The sequence below is a fragment of the Thunnus thynnus genome, chromosome 21, assembly GCF_963924715.1.
Source record: "Thunnus thynnus chromosome 21, fThuThy2.1, whole genome shotgun sequence".
NCBI lineage: Eukaryota > Metazoa > Chordata > Actinopteri > Scombriformes > Scombridae > Thunnus > Thunnus thynnus.
Window position 1 is genome coordinate 23140810 of NC_089537.1, and position 17253 is coordinate 23158062.

Genomic DNA, 17253 nt, shown 5'->3' on the forward strand with positions numbered 1-17253 from the left:
AGACCTACTATGTGTTTTTACACTTAATTCAACTCTTTTGCTCATACAGTATCAAGATTTTATCATCAAAATGCTTAATTTTCAGAGGTCTTTCCTTTAGTGTTATAGGCTTTACCAGGCCTATGTAACAGTGTTATCATTTTGGCTCTTGAATAGCATGCTAGCTGACAAAATCAAGACTCATCTTGCCAAACTACGTCTGAAATCGCAGATGAAAGTGGATTTAGATTGGAAGACACATGAATGTCACATGATGTTGCACCAGGAACACAGTGTCCAGACAGGTTTGTTTGAGTACTGTGGAATTTTAGATGAGCATGTGGGCCTTTGTCTGACTCACTCCTATCAATATTGTTTCGGTAAGAGCTGTAATTACAGATAAAATGATTTCATGTTCATCTTAAATGATGAAATGGAACAAGAAAGCAACTTGAAATAACAACAACAATGATAAAAGAAAACTGAATTAAAAACTAAATGCAAAATCGAACTAAATGAACTAATTAACCAAAACACAAACAACATTTATTATTCAGACTCAGATATAATTATATCATCTTGCAAATCAACTCAAAGCCTCTTTCCTATTATACCAATCATAAAATAATTCATCAGGAAATATACACGGATGTATTGTTGAAACATACTGATCATTGACTGTTCAGTGTGTTGATGCTCTGAGTTGACGGTGGGGGCAGCAGCGCGCTTTTCAGCGTAAACTCTGCCTAACGTTAGCAGAAGAAGACGGTTACTGGGGTAACGTCAACATCATCTCGAGCTGCTACTCTGTTTTAATTTAACTATACCATTTGGTTGACATTTTAGTTAAACAAACTAAACAGCCGCTTCGGTTGGAAATTTTAGAGTCTACTCTGTCGACGAAAAAGGCCAGAAAGGAAGTTTAAGGTACGAAACACTCGGTAGCTAACAGCTGCTTCGTGGTAACGAGCTAACGCTAAGTTGTTTAAGTTTAGCCGATAGTTCACGTTACACTATTTTCACAGATATAACTGCAATATACCATTATTATGGCAAAGGTTTTGGCAGATAAATTGTTATCCGTTCGGCAAACATTTTCTTGATATTTTAAATTGTGTGGTCATTAAGCTATTGGAAATTCTATCAACGGGCTGTTATTTGTAGCTTTCATCCTTTTAAATCAGTGTTAGTTAGCAGCAAGCTAACGAGGGTGCGTAAGCTCTTTTGCTACAGCCTTGACAGAAAAACAAGGTTTTCCAAACTCAGTGACATTGCACGGAATCACATTGAATCACACGTGGATTAACTATGAGTGACTCGTTTTGTAAATTCTTGGATTTGCACTCACTGGTGCAAGACTGACTTTGGTAAATAAACCAACCTCAAACTAGCACAAACTGGACATCATTCATTAACTTAGCTGAGACAGATGCATGTATGAAGGGTAAAGTAACCTAAACACAGAACTGTTATTATAACTGATAAGTACAAAAACAGTGTTCTTTCTTCTCTTCAACTACTGTCCCACACTGACACCCCAACCTTGGGGCCCCTGCACAGATTTTAAGTAAGTGGTGCTCACTCATGAACCAAAGACCTCCAGCACTACATATTTTCTATCTTTCCATTCTCTAGTATCATCCTATTAGCTGGATCAGGTGTGTGTAGGCAGAGATAGAAATGGAAATTGTTTCAGGATTCAAACCAGCACAAGGGAGCTTCACTTTCATCTTGGCTGCTGTCACCAAGCAAACATATTTCCAATCATTAAGCCATAGCGGTGTGTCTAGGTTGTATGAATTAGTTTCCAACCAGCAGCTCCAAATATTGGATTTGTGACTTGTTTCCACTGGTGCTAGGCATCATGGCGAGCCAGCGGCCTCCCTCCGGCATGGGCCGGCCTATGAGCCGCAGTGGGTCTGTGGTTCCTGGGGCTGGAAGACCTCCAACGGCTGTCAGACCTCCTCCTACAGCTATACGTGTTGCAACTGGGGTAAGTCAACTGCAGTTGATGCATTTTAGCTTTGAGATACAAGTGCTTTCCCCTCAGTATACTGGGCACTTTGCTACAGTATCAACTTGGATAGCAGAAGTCATAAAGCCCAAAAAATATCACAATGCTTTGACCTGTTGTTGTTATCATTATTATTATTATTATTATTATTATTATTATTATTATGTATTGGCAAACAAGACATATGAGAATATATCCACTGTGGTTGAATTAGGGAAATCTGTATATGTCCTCAGATGTATTGTCTGCTGATAGGTGGCACCTGGTCTGATGAGGTTTCATTCATTCATTTTCATTCAGATGGTCCCAGGTACGAGTGGTCATCCTGGTATGAGGGGCGGCGTTCCCATCTCCACCCCTGGAGTCCTGTCAGCACAGATCAAAGTGACTGACAGGCCTGTCACCCAACAGGGGCTCAGTGGGATGAAGACTGGCATGAAAGGTAGGTCTGAAGAGACATTAGCCGACTGTCACGTGGACAGATTTGTATTTCATTCATGCTTTGAATTTTAGCACAGAGATTTGTCTAATTTGTAACTGTGAGCCACGCTAACACACACATTATTTATTAAGGCTCACCTCTGTCTCACTCTCTCTTTCTCTCGTCACCACACCCGCCCTTCTTCCATCCTCAAAAGGACCTCAGAGACAGATTCTGGATAAGTCTTACTACTTGGGCCTTCTCAGGTAACACACATTAGTCCTACTGCCTCTAAAAATATTTTCACTCATATCTGAAGTTATGACAGAGGATTATGCACACATTGGGCTATATGTTATTGTGTTATCAAACTAGATAACATATTATGACTTTGTAACAGACTATAGTAGCTTATATGTATATTTTAAAGTCTGCATTAGATGTGACACCAAGAAAGAAATGTGTGTTTAGTAAAACATGTCGAGCTCTTACTGGTATCACTTTACTGCAGGTGTTTCCATTTTAAACCTTCAGTTCATACCAGTCCATTGTGCAGAAGTGAATATTATTGTTGTTGTTGTGCTGTTAGGAGTAAGATCAACGAGTTGACCACTGAGACCAGCAAACTGCACAAAGAGATTGACAACTACAACCAGGAGAATTCTGTCTATCTGTCTTATGAGAAGAGGTGAGTTTTACTAGTTAATGCTGACAGTGTCTATTTTTTGATTCTCCTGAACAAAAAGTGCGTAAAGGAATAGATAAAAGGATGATAATAGTGCATTGCATAGCATAACAACTGAAAAAACTCCTCAGTTACCAAGCCTTTGTTGTCTCATGTTCCTCTGCAGAGCTGAAGGCCTGGCTGCAGAGATTAGGGATCTACAAGGCCAGCTTGCTGACTACAACATGGTAAACAGCAGTAAACTAGTAGATGTTCTCAAACCTCACGTCCTACCTAAACATTTAAACAAGTCTTCTGATGCTCTGTCTAGAGTTACAGTATTTCAGTAGCTGCTGAAAAAGTAATTTAAAGTTTCTTCATAATAAACATTACAAGCAACCGACAGAAAGAGCTTTTTTACCCTTCATGTATTTAGTTGGTGTAAACCCTAATAACCTACAGTCAGTGTTAAAGAATATACAAACACTCAAACAATTTACAGGCAGGACGGAGGTCCCCCTCCACTGCAGCTAAATGGTTTAATGGATATAGCTGTTAGTCAATATACTTAGAGATAACTAAACGCTATCTGAAGTCCTATTACTGGAATATTACAAAAGCCGAAGCGGCTGATGAAATATGAGGTATTTTCCAGAAGTCTTGTATGGCTTACAGTAGATTGCACAACCCTAACTAAACACTGGATGGATCCTACTGATATGTAACCTATTTGTTTAATTCAGTTTTGGTCTTTATTTGTGTTTCTAGCTGGTGGACAAGCTCAACACCAACACAGAGATGGATGAAATGATTAATGACTACAACAGTGTAAGTATACATATAAGCGGAAAAATTAAAAAAAAGTTCTTCAGTCAAGATTCTTCATGTCACCAGACACAAACTAAAATATGTATGTGAATATATACAGTAAGTGAGTGTATGTGAGCAAAACTTTCTAGGTATGTAGATCTTATTAATTTTTCATCAGTTATTAGTAAAGTCTCATCTATCATCTGTGCACTGTTTGCAGCAACATCTGCAAAGGAAGTGATGTGAGGTGACATGTCCTGCTGTCTCTGGACCTTTTCCTGGAACTGAAAAAAATCTGTTCTCATTTACACTCGTTCTAGGAACTCGGTCACATTTTATGCCACAGTTCTTACACCTCCAAAAAGTCCCTGTGAGCAAGTTCTCAAAATGCTGCAAACTGTTGTGGCTTTTTGTCACACTACTGGTGACATTTCTTTATAAGTGTAACTCAGTGTGTGTTAGATAAGTATGAAAAATACTTTTAGGTCTCCTATAATACACCATTAATAGAAATTCACAGTCTGAGTGTCCAGATAATAACAAGTGACCCCACACTTATTAATCATAAGAAAAAGAGCAAAGAATGGATATATGTCATTTTTGAACAATTTAACTATGAAAAAACATGTGATAGGAGGGATGTTATTCAGTAGTCTGAGTTTGTGTGTTGTAAACAGTGCTCTGAATGTTGTTTTTTATAGAAATATAATGAAAATGTCCTCTCATTCCTCTAATTTTCCTTCCTTTTCTTCCTACCAGTTGAAAGCCCAGAATGACAGCGAGGCTGAAAGCATTGATAGAATCTTCACTGAGAGGAGAGAGTAAGTACATGGTGGAGGTTTAAATTATGATCATTATAGTGCACTTTCTCCCACAGAGATTTATGCTGAGAAATTATCTTATATTTACTGATATAAATTGTTGCCTTTTCTCAAAAATGTATATAAATTACTTGGATTTTCCTGCCGTAATAGCCAGTGTTCACTGTTTGAATGAATGTTTGAATGGAGGAAAGCATTGGAGAAGAAAAGCATACATTCATATAAAGAAAGCTTTTAGTGACAGTAGCAAGGCCAGTGGTCAAGTAAAAAAATTGTTGAATTTATATTAAGTCGTGGTCATGTTTATGAACTTCAACTGTATTTTGGAGAACAACTGTAATTTTAGTATGTTTCATGAGTTAACACATTTACACAACAATCTTGAATTTGTTTTTAGAATTTTAATTCTAATTTTTAGAAAATACCTTAATTAATAGATACCTTATACCTAGACCCTGCCTTTTGAAAGGCAGTAAACATTACAATGTACAGAATGCAGCAGAAGAATGAATCCCTGCTTTTTGTAGATAACATTAGGGCCAAGTAGCCAAATAAAAAGTAAACCTAGTATATAGGCACCAGGTGAATGATGCTGCACAATGTCAAAAATACAAACTAATACAGACTTGCATAAAATACATCTCCCATTCTCTATAGGAAGAGAAACTAAGCAGTCCATGTTATTCATTTGAATGAGGCCAGTAAATCAATGCAGGATCAACACAGAAGGTTCCAGCAGAAAAAGCATAGGGTCATTGAGAAAAAATTAAATCTGCCTCATCTTTTGATGATTACTCCATTCCAGAATATTAAAAATCAACATTTTAGCGTCTGTTATGTCTTCAGACTCTTGGATGTGTTACTCAAACTGGATTTCATGTGTCACCAGTACCTGAAACAATAGGGCCCCATCAACACAGTCTCTTGCATTGTTTTAACACAGTTTTAACAACTCTTCTCAGTCTGAATGACCGCTAATTTAGTATTACACAATAGGTCATTCTGCATCACATCTTTATCCCTTTTACCTAAGGACTCACATAAGCTCTTGTGTTACCTCCATCAAGAGAAGCTTGCACTATCTTACCTTGCACTTTGGAGTTAGTTACCAGCTCTCCAAACTAGTGCCAGCAAACAAGCTGGGTGCAAATTAGATTTGAATATATAACCTCATTGCAGATCTAAGGTGAACAAGAGCTTAAATTTTATAGTTAAGTTTTTACTTCATATTTGTGCTGATGTGATGCTACAGAGTCACATAGAATCAGGACAAATAGTAGCCATAGCTTGAATTCCTAGATCGCTAAACACTACAACAAATTCAAAGAGAGAGTCACAGGACACATTTTTTTAACCCTAAGAAAATAAATAATTAAAAAATAAACAATTTGCTGTCAGGTTATCCTCCTGAGGAAATGCAAACTGTACATATAGAAGACACATTATAATCTGATGTTTGGCTCTGTTTGTACAATCTAACTGCCACCCAGTGTGCACCTAGTTTTTAGATTTTATCTCCACTTCTCGTCACTGAAGCTGCTGTGCGCTTCTTCGTCTTTCTGCTGAAGTCCCCTCGCCTGCATGTCACTCTTCTCTCTTGATGTATGGATCCTCAAAGTACCCATCCTCCTCCTCCTCCTCCTCTACCTGCCCGTCGTCTTGTTTAAAGGTGAATGTCTGATGGCTCACGTGTCTGCCTGTCTCTGAGAAGACGGTCGACACAGTGTCCTCCCTGCCGTCCTCTTCTTGTTGCAGTCGCTTATGCCGGTAGTTGTGGAAGAGCTTGTACCAGGAAGGACCTTTGATGGCACCCACGATGAGCATGAAGATGCACAGAGTCGAGGCTGCAACACATGCTGTGAACTTCCATGTGTTGCCGAGCACGGGTGTCTGGTCTAGTTGGGGTTGAAGGGTGGAGATTGGGAAGAGAGACGTGTCCATTAAGTTATGTTTTATTTGGACATCCACATATATAATAGAAACTGTCCTACCTTTGTTGATGCCGAGGTTCTTGGTGGTGCTTGAAGTCAGCGTAGTTTTTGGCAAAGTGATTGAGACCTGATGCTGCTGAAAGTTGACTGGGTTTTTTGGGTCTGCAGTGGAGGATGGTGGTGGTGATGGATAACATTTAGCTGCAGCCTCTAAAAGATCCTTTCCAGCCTGCCTCTTTGGTGAAACACATTTCGTAGGTGGCCCTGCTGTAGAGCCAAACAGGACATCATTATTCAGTTGACTGAATTACTGAGTATTCACTTAGTTGAGAAGGTCAAATGTTTGAACTGTGCCTAATTCACAAACTCCACAGCCAGTGAGCTTTCAGACAGACAGAGGGCTAGTGAGAAATTGGACTTAAATGTGTGTTTGTCTTGGTGTGGTCTTGAGGTTTTTGTAGGAATTGATCGACACAGGCAGAGACATATAAAGTGAACTTAATGAGCAATGTATGTTAAGCGTTTGGTTCCTTCTGAGGCCAAATTTCCCACCACCTGCACCTGACACATAAGAATATCGCAAATAATAGATACCTTTGGAAGTCAACTAGAGACCAAGAGACCAGCTGTGCATATCTTATATAATAAAGCTCTATGTTTTTACTAATTGTGATCAGAAAAGGTCCCAGAATTATTTAAATGAGCATACTCGTTTGGTTCTTTTGCAACATTTACATCTGAGAAAACTGCTTCTTGTAATAGAAAGTGAAGAGAAAATTGTGGAGAGACAATCCTCTGAAGTAAAAAGAATAATGTAATTTTTCATCAGGATTGTGTACCATTGATATGTTTTCATCTATATTTTTACCCACTCACAATGAAATAATGAGGCTAAACATAAGCAGGTAGAATTCTAGACCAGCTTGGATAAGAGTCACAGATGAGCTATATTACTAAACTTTGAAGCTGTATAATTATTACCAAATCTAACTCCTGTTGCTTTGATCTCTCTAATGCTGCTCAGCAGCGGACAGGAACAGTTCCAGGGGTTTCCTTGTAGTTTCAGCACCTGATGGGACCAGATTGGATGAGGTTAAGGGATTGATAATAACCTGCTTAACACAACTAGATGATACAGATCCTACTGACAATAATTTACTGTGATACAAATGTCTTTAGGTTGTATTTCAAACATTAAATAATAGGGAGAAAACAAGGTCAGGTTAACACAACATGTAAATCTTTGACCTGATATTTACTTTTTGCCAGATAATTCATAGTAACATTTTTTTTAAACAAAGGCCTAATAAATATTGAAATCAGTGCACATTTTTGGGGATCCTCCAGAATATCCCCAGGGATTTTGAAGTTTACCTGTAGATGTTTTATCCCTCTGAATAGCTGTGAAGGGAGACTTGTCAGCCGGTTGTTGGACAAATCCAGCTCTGTGAGGTCATTTAGACCAGAGAAAGACTCAGAGTCCAGGCTGCAATAACACCCAGTGATAGGATCAGTGGTAGTACAAGTACTGTAACACATACTTATACCAGTGAGGCAGTCCCCCTCAAATATTTTGCCTTATTTTGGTCTGTATGTTTTCAAAAGACTAGAGTTTTACAGAGATGTCTCAAAAATTTAACAAATTTAATGCACACTGACATCTTTATATCCTTAATTTAGTCTCCACATATTCAAAACTTGTTCCTATTAGTTTTTTATTTACCTGTGGATCATATTTCCAGACAGAGACAGCACTCTGAGGTGTGGTGCAACAGAGAAGTAGTGGGCTGGTATATTGGTCACCAGGTTATTGTCCAGGTGAAGTTCTACCAGTTTGGGAAAATGAGCCAGGGCTAGTCTGTCCTGCTCATTCAAAGTAATCTGGTTCCTCTCAATCACCAGTTTATTAATAGAGGTACCTTTGCCATCATAAGGAATGACTTCTTGACGGTTGGTTACGTTCTTTACCTGCTGATGGATGGACAGACATGTTAAAGCTTTGAGCAAAATTGAAAACTTGGAATCGGCTGCATTCCTTCATACATTTCTCATAAAATTTGGTATGATCAAAGTTATAATAGATGATCAATCTGAATAAACACAGACACGAAGAGCATGAAAACATTCTTAAAAAGTGTATTTGTGTGAGCTGAAAATATTTCCACTAATTGCAATATTCACAGTTATAATAGAGATTTTCCTACCAGTTTGTCTGCTTCCACAACCTTATCATTGTTTCCCAGTACATTCATTGCTACCACAGCAATCATCCACCGCAGTAGAAGATGTTGCCGGCACCTGTCCATAATGCCTCCTAAAAAGAGGATAAGTAGAAAAACACTGAGTAACCGAATATAGAAGCTGTCTAGCAGCTAATTGATTAATCTGTTTGTCACTGAACCGCATATGTGTGCTTACAGGACGCTGCTACAAAGGCTAGAGTCTTTCTAAAGCATCACTTTGAGTTGAGCTTTATGGGTAAACAGATTTCCACAGGTTCCTGTGTGCACATGTGTTGCCACACACTTGATGCTGTTCATGACACATGTAGTTGCATGCTTTCAAAAAGTCAGATTAGAAACAGATTATTGCAAAATATTGCATCGTAACTCTTTAATATTACTGTCTGTCTTTAATATTACTCTTTTGAATTACATTTGTTCAAGAAAGAACATGCATGCAGAGCAGAGTGACAGTGAAACAGCTTTCATGTAACAACTAACACAGGAAGTAGAAGGACTAGATTAAGATGCTCTGAATAAATCCAAGTGAAAAGCACAAACTATCTTTCCATTTTCTCAGTATGTACAGTATGTATTCCTTTTGATCCTTTTACCTTGCAGGCTACCACACATCTTCTTCTGAGCATGAAACCTCTCATGTAAACTTAGATAATTGGAAGGGTTCATCTAACTATTAACTGTAATCTAGGTAATCATAGTCATCATGGCATTTGTTTCCCCCAAAAGATATAAGACAAAATGTTGCACTCCAGTGGTAATGAAAACCTAATGTCTGGTTACTGACTGATCATTTTGTGTATGTACAACTAATAAACTGACAAGTCAACTGAAGAATTTAGGTGTGAAAGCTGAGTAAGGGTAAATGAGTTCTCTTTTCAAGGTACATCATGCAGGCAACAGTTAGCAGGAAACAACTACACCTATGCCAAGGCACATTCTCTGTATGCTAGCATACTTGACTAATAAAACTGATTCTGATGAGAGGAACCAAGATCCACAAGACCAGCTGCTGAGTAAGACAGAAAAATAAGCAAAAAGAATATATAACAAAAAGCAGAACATTGGAGTGTCCCTTTTTTCTCATTTCTTTTCTAGAAAACAAACTGTAGAGTTCTTGAAAGTGGAATTCAGTGAAGAACACTCGCACCTGTTGAACCCATGTAGATATGTGTCAGCTGAATGACCTTTAACCTGCGTACACTACATCATCTGCCAGTGTCCTTACTGTTTTTTGTGCATAATATTTGTATATATATATCTCAGTAGTTAATTTAATTTTTTGCCGTTTTACATCATATTATTGAATAATAACCAAAGACACCTACCTGTTCCTCTGCAAGCAGTAAGACAAACTAAATTCAGCTGTCGTCTCGAAGCAGCCAGCGCAGCAATAGACCTTTGTTCCTTGTTGTAAAACCTGAAGGCTGACATGCACGGTTTCTGCTAGCTAAACATTTATGACTGTGGAAGTCAATCCCTCCTTCCTTTTCTTGGAAACATCTTTAAAATATGTTTGTATATCTATGAAATCTGTTTTTCCAAGTTGTATAGCCCATTTTAGGGAGGGAGTAAAGGAAGCAAGGGAAAAGGATCCGGTAATGGATGACAGAAGGAAGGGGGAACTGAAGGATAGAAAGGGATGGGGAAAAGAAGGGAAAGGCAAAAAAAGGAAGGTAGGTGAGAAACTTGGAAGAAAGGGAAGAATAAAGAAGCCACAAATGGATATATAGAGGGGAAAGGAAAGACAAAGAAGTTAAGGAGAAGGAATGGAGGATAGCAGTAAGCTAACAAACTGTTTCTACACATTTTTCCAGTCCATCTTGCATTCCTTCTACCCTTCCTTCATATACATCCAGCTGTTTATCATAATTATTCTATCTATCTTATCTATGTCCTGGGTTTGAATATGACCTGGGACCTTGTCCCATGTCTAGGTCACCCTTAACTTCAACATGTCTCCTTTCTCATGTTATTGTCTGATAAAAGACCAATAAAGATAAAAAAAAATGAAACAAATAAATATCTCCCCCCACCCTGTTTGTGTTTGCTCTGCAGACGAGAGGAGGCTATCAGGGCCATTGAAGAGGAGATCAGGAGGGAAAGACGTGTTGCTGACGAGGTTGTCCAGGCCATGCCGGCCGCAAAGCAAGAGAAGTATTTCACCATGACAACAACCAATGAGGAGCTGCTACAGGTATTAATGTAGTTTTACACTAATACTGTCATGATCCTATACCTAGTAGGTATCAGTGTAACATATGTATCACACTGTTATGGCACTATTTCCTTATTAAGCTCTTTTAGAATGAACTTAACTGTAAATGTGTTGGTAATTTTACACGTTGTTGTCATGTTGGAGAAGGATATACTCATACTGTAGGTTAATCTGCTGCCATGTTCGTCACCATGTACAATAAGTCATTTTCCTTTCTCCATCTTCTCTTTGTTTATTGTTTTTCAGGAGCTGACTGTTCTCCAGGAGGAGCTGGACATCCTGCTGACCAGGAAGGAGGACTATGAAGCAGTGAGTTGGCTCAACAAGAGGAGAGAAGGGAGGGGGCAGGGTGGGAGAGAAAGAGAGGAAATGGAAGGGAGAAAAGAGAAGAAGCATGTGTGGAGAGAGGCAGGAAGGGAATATAGAATTGACGGAAAGAGAAAGTGAAGTAGATGCTTATTCATTTTTGTGACATCCCACAGCACTAGTGTAGTAGCTGTGTTAGAAGCAGCAGTATGTGTAGTGTAGTGACAGTAGCAGTAATGTAAGTTGTTTTGTCCGTGTGCAGGAGCTGTCCCACTCACAGATAAAGCAGGAAGTGGTTCGACTTCATGAGACTTTGTCAGCACTGGAGGCGAAGCGTGACACCATGGAGGCAGAGCACAAGAGCCTGGGCTCCCCCCAGGAGGAGAGAGAGAAATTATTTAAACAGGTTAGCTTCTTCATTCTAATGAACAACAGATATGTATAAATAAAGTTTTATTAGACTTTTTTGCATTACATTCATTTAAAAGTTCTATACATATCAAATAAAAATCTACATTCTTTACATTCTTCTGTTGTCAAATTAATTGTGATAGCTTGGTATCACAATGCTTTTATGAATTATTTTATTTTGTTATTGGCTTTTTTCAATCATGCTATAAGTTTGCTTAGTACTTGTTAGTACTTGTAAATCTGCTGGACCTCATCTTTAAAGATTTATTTACAGTCATCACATTTCTACAGTCATCTTTAATGTGGTAGTTTACAGATGTTGAAATAATACATGAGAAAAGATCTGTTTATGATACATAAAAGCAGGTGAAATTTGAACTCAGATTACTTAATTTAAATGATCTGAGTTTTCACTGAACAAGATAATAAAATACAGTAAAATAAAGTGAACAGAATAATGTAGTTAATGTGTATGAGATCAACACACTAATAAACCAGAGTAAACTAAGTTGATTGAATCTGTGTTTTATATTGCTTCCTGTAAAAGACAGTGAGAGGTTTCACATGACTTAACAGACTTAGAATCAGTAAAAAAATAGATGCTGTTGTTTTGTTTTCCAGGTAAAGGAGGACAACCAGGAAATAGCCAGCATGGAAAGACAGTACGTATTGATATTAATCACAATATTCTTTTGTTGTAGCTTCTAAATTCTCCATCTGCACTGTCAGGTTTCATTTTTGATCAGATGATCAAACCAATCGACTTAGAATATCAGTTCTTTTACTATAAATGACTTGGATGAAGCCAAATCCAGACCACTGATCCATTTTGGCCTGCAGCATCTCTGCAAGCTTTGTTGAGTAAAAGTTCTCAAAATTTTGTTGAGCTCAAATACTTTCAGGTATCATGAACTGATCTATTTTGGTATAAAAACTGATTTAAATGGCAAAACAAGAAACATTAACACTCACCCTGTAAATTAAATGTGTGTGTGTGTCCAGGCTGACAGAGATCAGGGACAGGACCAGACAAATCACTGAGGAGATCCGACAGCTGGAGCAGGACTCAGAGGAAGCTCAGGGTAAGACTTCATGACTGCTTTCAGCTTTCTATCACAGTGTTTACTCACTACTGTATGCTTCTGATACATTACCTCTATAATCTGTTTCACATCTGTTATCTTTAAATGGAGACTATGACACTGTGAACTGCATCAAAGTCATATCTGCTGATTATTTTGTGCATTTATCAGTTCATGGGTCAGTCTATGAATGACAAACATTTCCACAGCTCAAGGTGACATCTTCATATGGATTTGTCTGACCAACAGTCAAAAACCCCAAACTGTTTAATTTACAGTTTTACAAAACAGAGAAAAGCAGCAAATATTCACATTTGTGATAATAGCATTTCTTGTTAGCATGACCTATATAATCCCTGATTATACACATTGTTGCCAATTGATTTTCTGTCCACTGACTAATCTATAAGCTTTAAATGTTTCTTTACTTGGACATATCACCAAAATCCTACATACAAACTATGCCTCCTGATAAAGTGTGTATTTAATATTGATAGGATTTCTTTCTAAACTAATAGTCCTTTGTGTCTCCATAAGGGGAGTGTCAACAGAAATACAAGGAGCTGAAGAAGAAAGAGGAGGAAATCGACCGTGAGTGCAGCATTCATATCTTTTTGTATCACAATTGTAACATTCCATCAATACATTTAAAAAGTGCATTTTCTGATATCACCACTAGGAGTTGCTAAAGCTAACATTTTTTCTACTCTACAAACACCATAATGGCTTTATTGGTTTAAATATAATTACTAACAGCTAGTAATAAGTGACAGTAACTTCCCTCCCTTCTTTCTTTTTTCAGGGTTCTTGGAGTCATTTGAGGAGTCCAAGGCTCAGGAGCAGGAGAAGATGACCCAGAGCCAGGAGGACATCGTCTCCCTCCTGGAGCACTGCAGCAGGGTGAGGAGGAGGAGGAGGAGGAGGAGGAGGAGGAGGGAGGGAGAGAAGGGGGATTTGAGGAATGTAAATGTTACAGTAAGGGAGAGAGATAAAAGAACGAGCAAGGATGTTGGACAGAGAAAATAAAATACCAAGGATGAAAAAGACAGAAATTGTGGTAAAGAAGAATAAGTAAGTGTGCGTGTCTGTGTGTAGAACATGCTGCGGCTACGTCAGGTGGATACAGTGACAGCCAGTGAGCTGAGGAACATGCAGGAGGTGCTGGTCAGCAAGGAGACGGAGGTGGTCCAATCAGAGAGCACCGCCAGGGGACTGACGACCGGTCAGTGACACACAGAAACACCCCAGTAAATGATAGCTACTATGAAAAACCCAACATGTCAAACATGTTAAACAATGCAAACTATCTTTGGCAGAGTCCCAGCGGCTGCAGCATGACCTGGAGAAGGTGCAGCTGCTAGAGGGGAAGATCTCAGGTGAGCTGAGCACCCTGAAGGAGCGTGTCGGCACCATGGAGTCTGAGCTGCACACCTACAGAGACCTGGACACCCTGAGACACGCAGCAGAGGAGAAGAAGACCGTAAGAGGCCACAGAATTGACTTACATCAAAATATTCAACCCCATCAGCTAACAAATGACCTTAAACTACATGATCTACCACATCTACCTCTGTTTAGCTTATCACAGTAACCTAATAAAACGTATGTTGTGTCTTGTGGTGCAGAGACTGCAGGAGGACCGTGTATCTCTGACTCGTCGCCGGGATTCATTCAAACAGCTGTTAGAGGAGATGAACCAGAAACACGAAGCTCTGAAGACCAAACTGCAAGAAAACGAGACTCATGCTCAGGTTAGTGTGTTTATACTTAATATGTGAGTATATTTGTCTCTGTAGCTGAAGCGTTGATATGAACATGTACACTCATAGGTTACATTTATACATAATAAAGTTATTCCACTTGTCATGTCTACCTGAGGTTACCTAGGTTACCTGCATGGTTCAATATTGAGTCCACATCTTCAAAGCTCTTCACACAGTCGACACAACAGCAACAATTATGAACCAACAGTGACACATTTGCATTGTTTGCACACAGAAAGTGTTCAGTGACTACAGCCTTCAAGTCTCCTCGATACCTTTCTCACTCAAACACAAACAACCAACTAAACTCTGTGGATCTGCAGCACATTTTATATGTTTACATCCTCACTTCCAAACTCTTCCATACATGTACTGTATTTATACAGACAATCTGTCCACACTGATATACATCTGTATTCAACCACTGGAACCACTGCTGTAGAATACACTGTAGTACCTTCTACAGAGAGCTACAAATCTTACTGTATTTAGACAATATATACATTTCTTACATTATCAACCATTAAAAGCAACATATAAATAAAAACAATAAATAAACATAAAACAATAGAAAAGTAATGTAACTTCACAGACGGCCATAAATAGATCCTCATGTGTATCTGACACATGAGTTACTGTGTTTGTGTCTGCTGGAAGGATTTGCTTGTGTGTAAAATGAGCTGCTGTGTCCAGCAGTGTGTTGGTAAAGTTGACTGTGTGTGTGTGTGTGTCTGTGTGTGTGTGTGTGTGTGTGTGTGAGAGAGACTCAGAATTGAACAATGCAGGTAACCAATCATAAAAATCTGTAATACAATACTCACCAGAGTTAAAGGATTCCACATAATTTAGATGATCACTTATAATAAATCATTATCTAAATTGGATTTATTTAGTTTAACATTGTTTTTATTGTGATTTTAACCAGAGAACTGCAGGATATGAATTAAATGATGATTCAGTAAATTCTTGAGCGTTTTCTTTCATATTCATTAGTTAATGTTGTAGTAGAACAACAATTCCCTTTAAAAATATAGGTGAAGAAACTGAAAGTAAAAAAGTACTTAGAGCTCTGATATGGAGGCATCCTGAGGACGGCTGCTATTATACAAAAGATTTCACTGGTAAACTTGGAATTGTACCGTTTGATGTTTAGAAAAACACTGAACATGAATCCTGTTTAGTCACCATCAAGAGATTTAGATAATAACTTTATCTCTGTTACCTCTGCTGCTCCATGTGCATAAAAATGGAAGTAAAGTTTCCTTGATAAGCATTAGCACCACTGTAAGGATGTTGTTACAACCTTTGCTTCACATGCTAATCTTGTGTTTTGATTTCCTCTTGTTGCTTTGTGTTCCAGCTGGCCAACTTGGAGAGGAAATGGCAACACTTGGAGCAGAACAACTTTGTAATGAAAGAGTGTATCCTTCTAAACTCTGAGTTGTTAAGTGCTGCCACTCATCCTCCATAGATGACACATGACTCAGTGAGAGTCGTTTCTCTTTACACTAGTGATCTTTCCTTAATTGCAGCACCAGTCATCGCCTCGAAGTCTCAGGAGAGCGACTTCGACTCAGTCGCCAAGAACGTCTCCCAACAAGTGGCTGAGTACAACAAGATCCTCATAGACTCACTGCAGAACAACAGGAGTTAAACACACAGCACACACACACATACAGCTTCTATTTAACACACCTGCAGTCTGACAACATGTCATTTTACTTTTAGTAAGCCTCAGTCTGAATCTTTTATCTCATAACTAAATTCAGCCTTTTCTCTATTTTCACTCTCAAGTCAAACTTTGTGAGTTTTGCCAGTTAAAACTATCAGTTTATGGTGTTTTTGCAGTTGGTGAAAGTAGCAGTTTTTTTCAGACTGTAGCTGCTTTCTGTCACTAATGCTTCTGTTAGGCAAAGTTTGTATCTAAAGTATATATCTTCTATATTTTGTATTTAAACTAACAGGAGATTCTGCTGCAGTCTGTCAGTAGGTTTCTGTAGAAGTATGAATGTATCTACGAAGGATGTTGATCATTTAAATAAAGAGATTTTGAGAAAAATGTATGATGTCATATGCAACAAATATCAGCCAGTGTAAAACCAGCTGTCAGGAATTTGAGGGTCCCTTCTTTAACTAATTGATTTCCCAAATGTCCTGAAATACTTTAAATTATTATTGTGTTGAACTGTTTCCTGCCTTCTACAAAGACGCTGTTTTTCAGTGATTTTAGCGTACGAGCTGGTGATAAGTGATCCATCTGTGAACATCATGTAGTCATTTTACTAGTTGTCTGGTAACGCAGTGCAGACTTTTTTAATCATTCCACAACACTTATATTGCCTTTTATAAGTCAAAAAAATATAATCTACATATGGAAATGTTTACAAAATGACACTAAAAGCAGCATATTTTTACTTTAAACCAAAAGTTACCAAGCAACTAAAAAGCAAATGGATTAATTATTCATATTTTGCATTCAGGAAAAAGCTGAACAATAATTTTAATGGTTTAATGTCAAAAAGTGCCATAAATTTGTTTAAATTTACATTATTTTGTCCATTTATCCGACTAGGAACTCAATAATCCGTCCCAG

The 17253-nt window shown here is 38.2% G+C and overlaps 2 protein-coding genes across 4 annotated transcripts; one reads left to right on the forward strand and one right to left on the reverse strand.

The window, feature by feature from the left end:
* Positions 1 to 725: 725 nt before the first annotated feature.
* Positions 726 to 16719, forward strand: ift74 (intraflagellar transport 74). The gene is made up of 20 exons (XM_067578029.1): positions 726 to 906; positions 1839 to 1972; positions 2294 to 2435; positions 2632 to 2680; positions 3004 to 3102; positions 3266 to 3326; positions 3847 to 3906; positions 4648 to 4709; positions 10939 to 11077; positions 11345 to 11407; positions 11667 to 11810; positions 12437 to 12477; positions 12818 to 12897; positions 13435 to 13488; positions 13700 to 13797; positions 13993 to 14119; positions 14214 to 14377; positions 14523 to 14648; positions 16021 to 16081; positions 16199 to 16719. Exons 2-20 carry the CDS (start codon positions 1844 to 1846, stop codon positions 16312 to 16314), a joined length of 1815 nt encoding a protein of 604 aa, XP_067434130.1. The 5' UTR covers positions 726 to 906; positions 1839 to 1843; the 3' UTR covers positions 16315 to 16719.
* On the reverse strand, positions 4716 to 10556 carry LOC137173280 (leucine-rich repeat-containing protein 19-like). Of its 3 annotated transcripts, XM_067578032.1 has the most exons (7): positions 10209 to 10556; positions 8845 to 8954; positions 8364 to 8611; positions 8015 to 8126; positions 7622 to 7709; positions 6701 to 6907; positions 4716 to 6604 (listed from the first exon to the last, which is right to left on the reverse strand). In XM_067578032.1, exons 1-7 carry the CDS (start codon positions 10312 to 10314, stop codon positions 6294 to 6296), a joined length of 1182 nt encoding a protein of 393 aa, XP_067434133.1. In that variant the 5' UTR covers positions 10315 to 10556; the 3' UTR covers positions 4716 to 6293. The 3 variants fall into 3 exon arrangements, with proteins under 3 accessions (XP_067434133.1, XP_067434132.1, XP_067434131.1); XM_067578031.1 differs by having other exon boundaries at positions 4716 to 6907; positions 8364 to 8608; XM_067578030.1 differs by having other exon boundaries at positions 4716 to 6907.
* Positions 16720 to 17253: the final 534 nt, after the last annotated feature.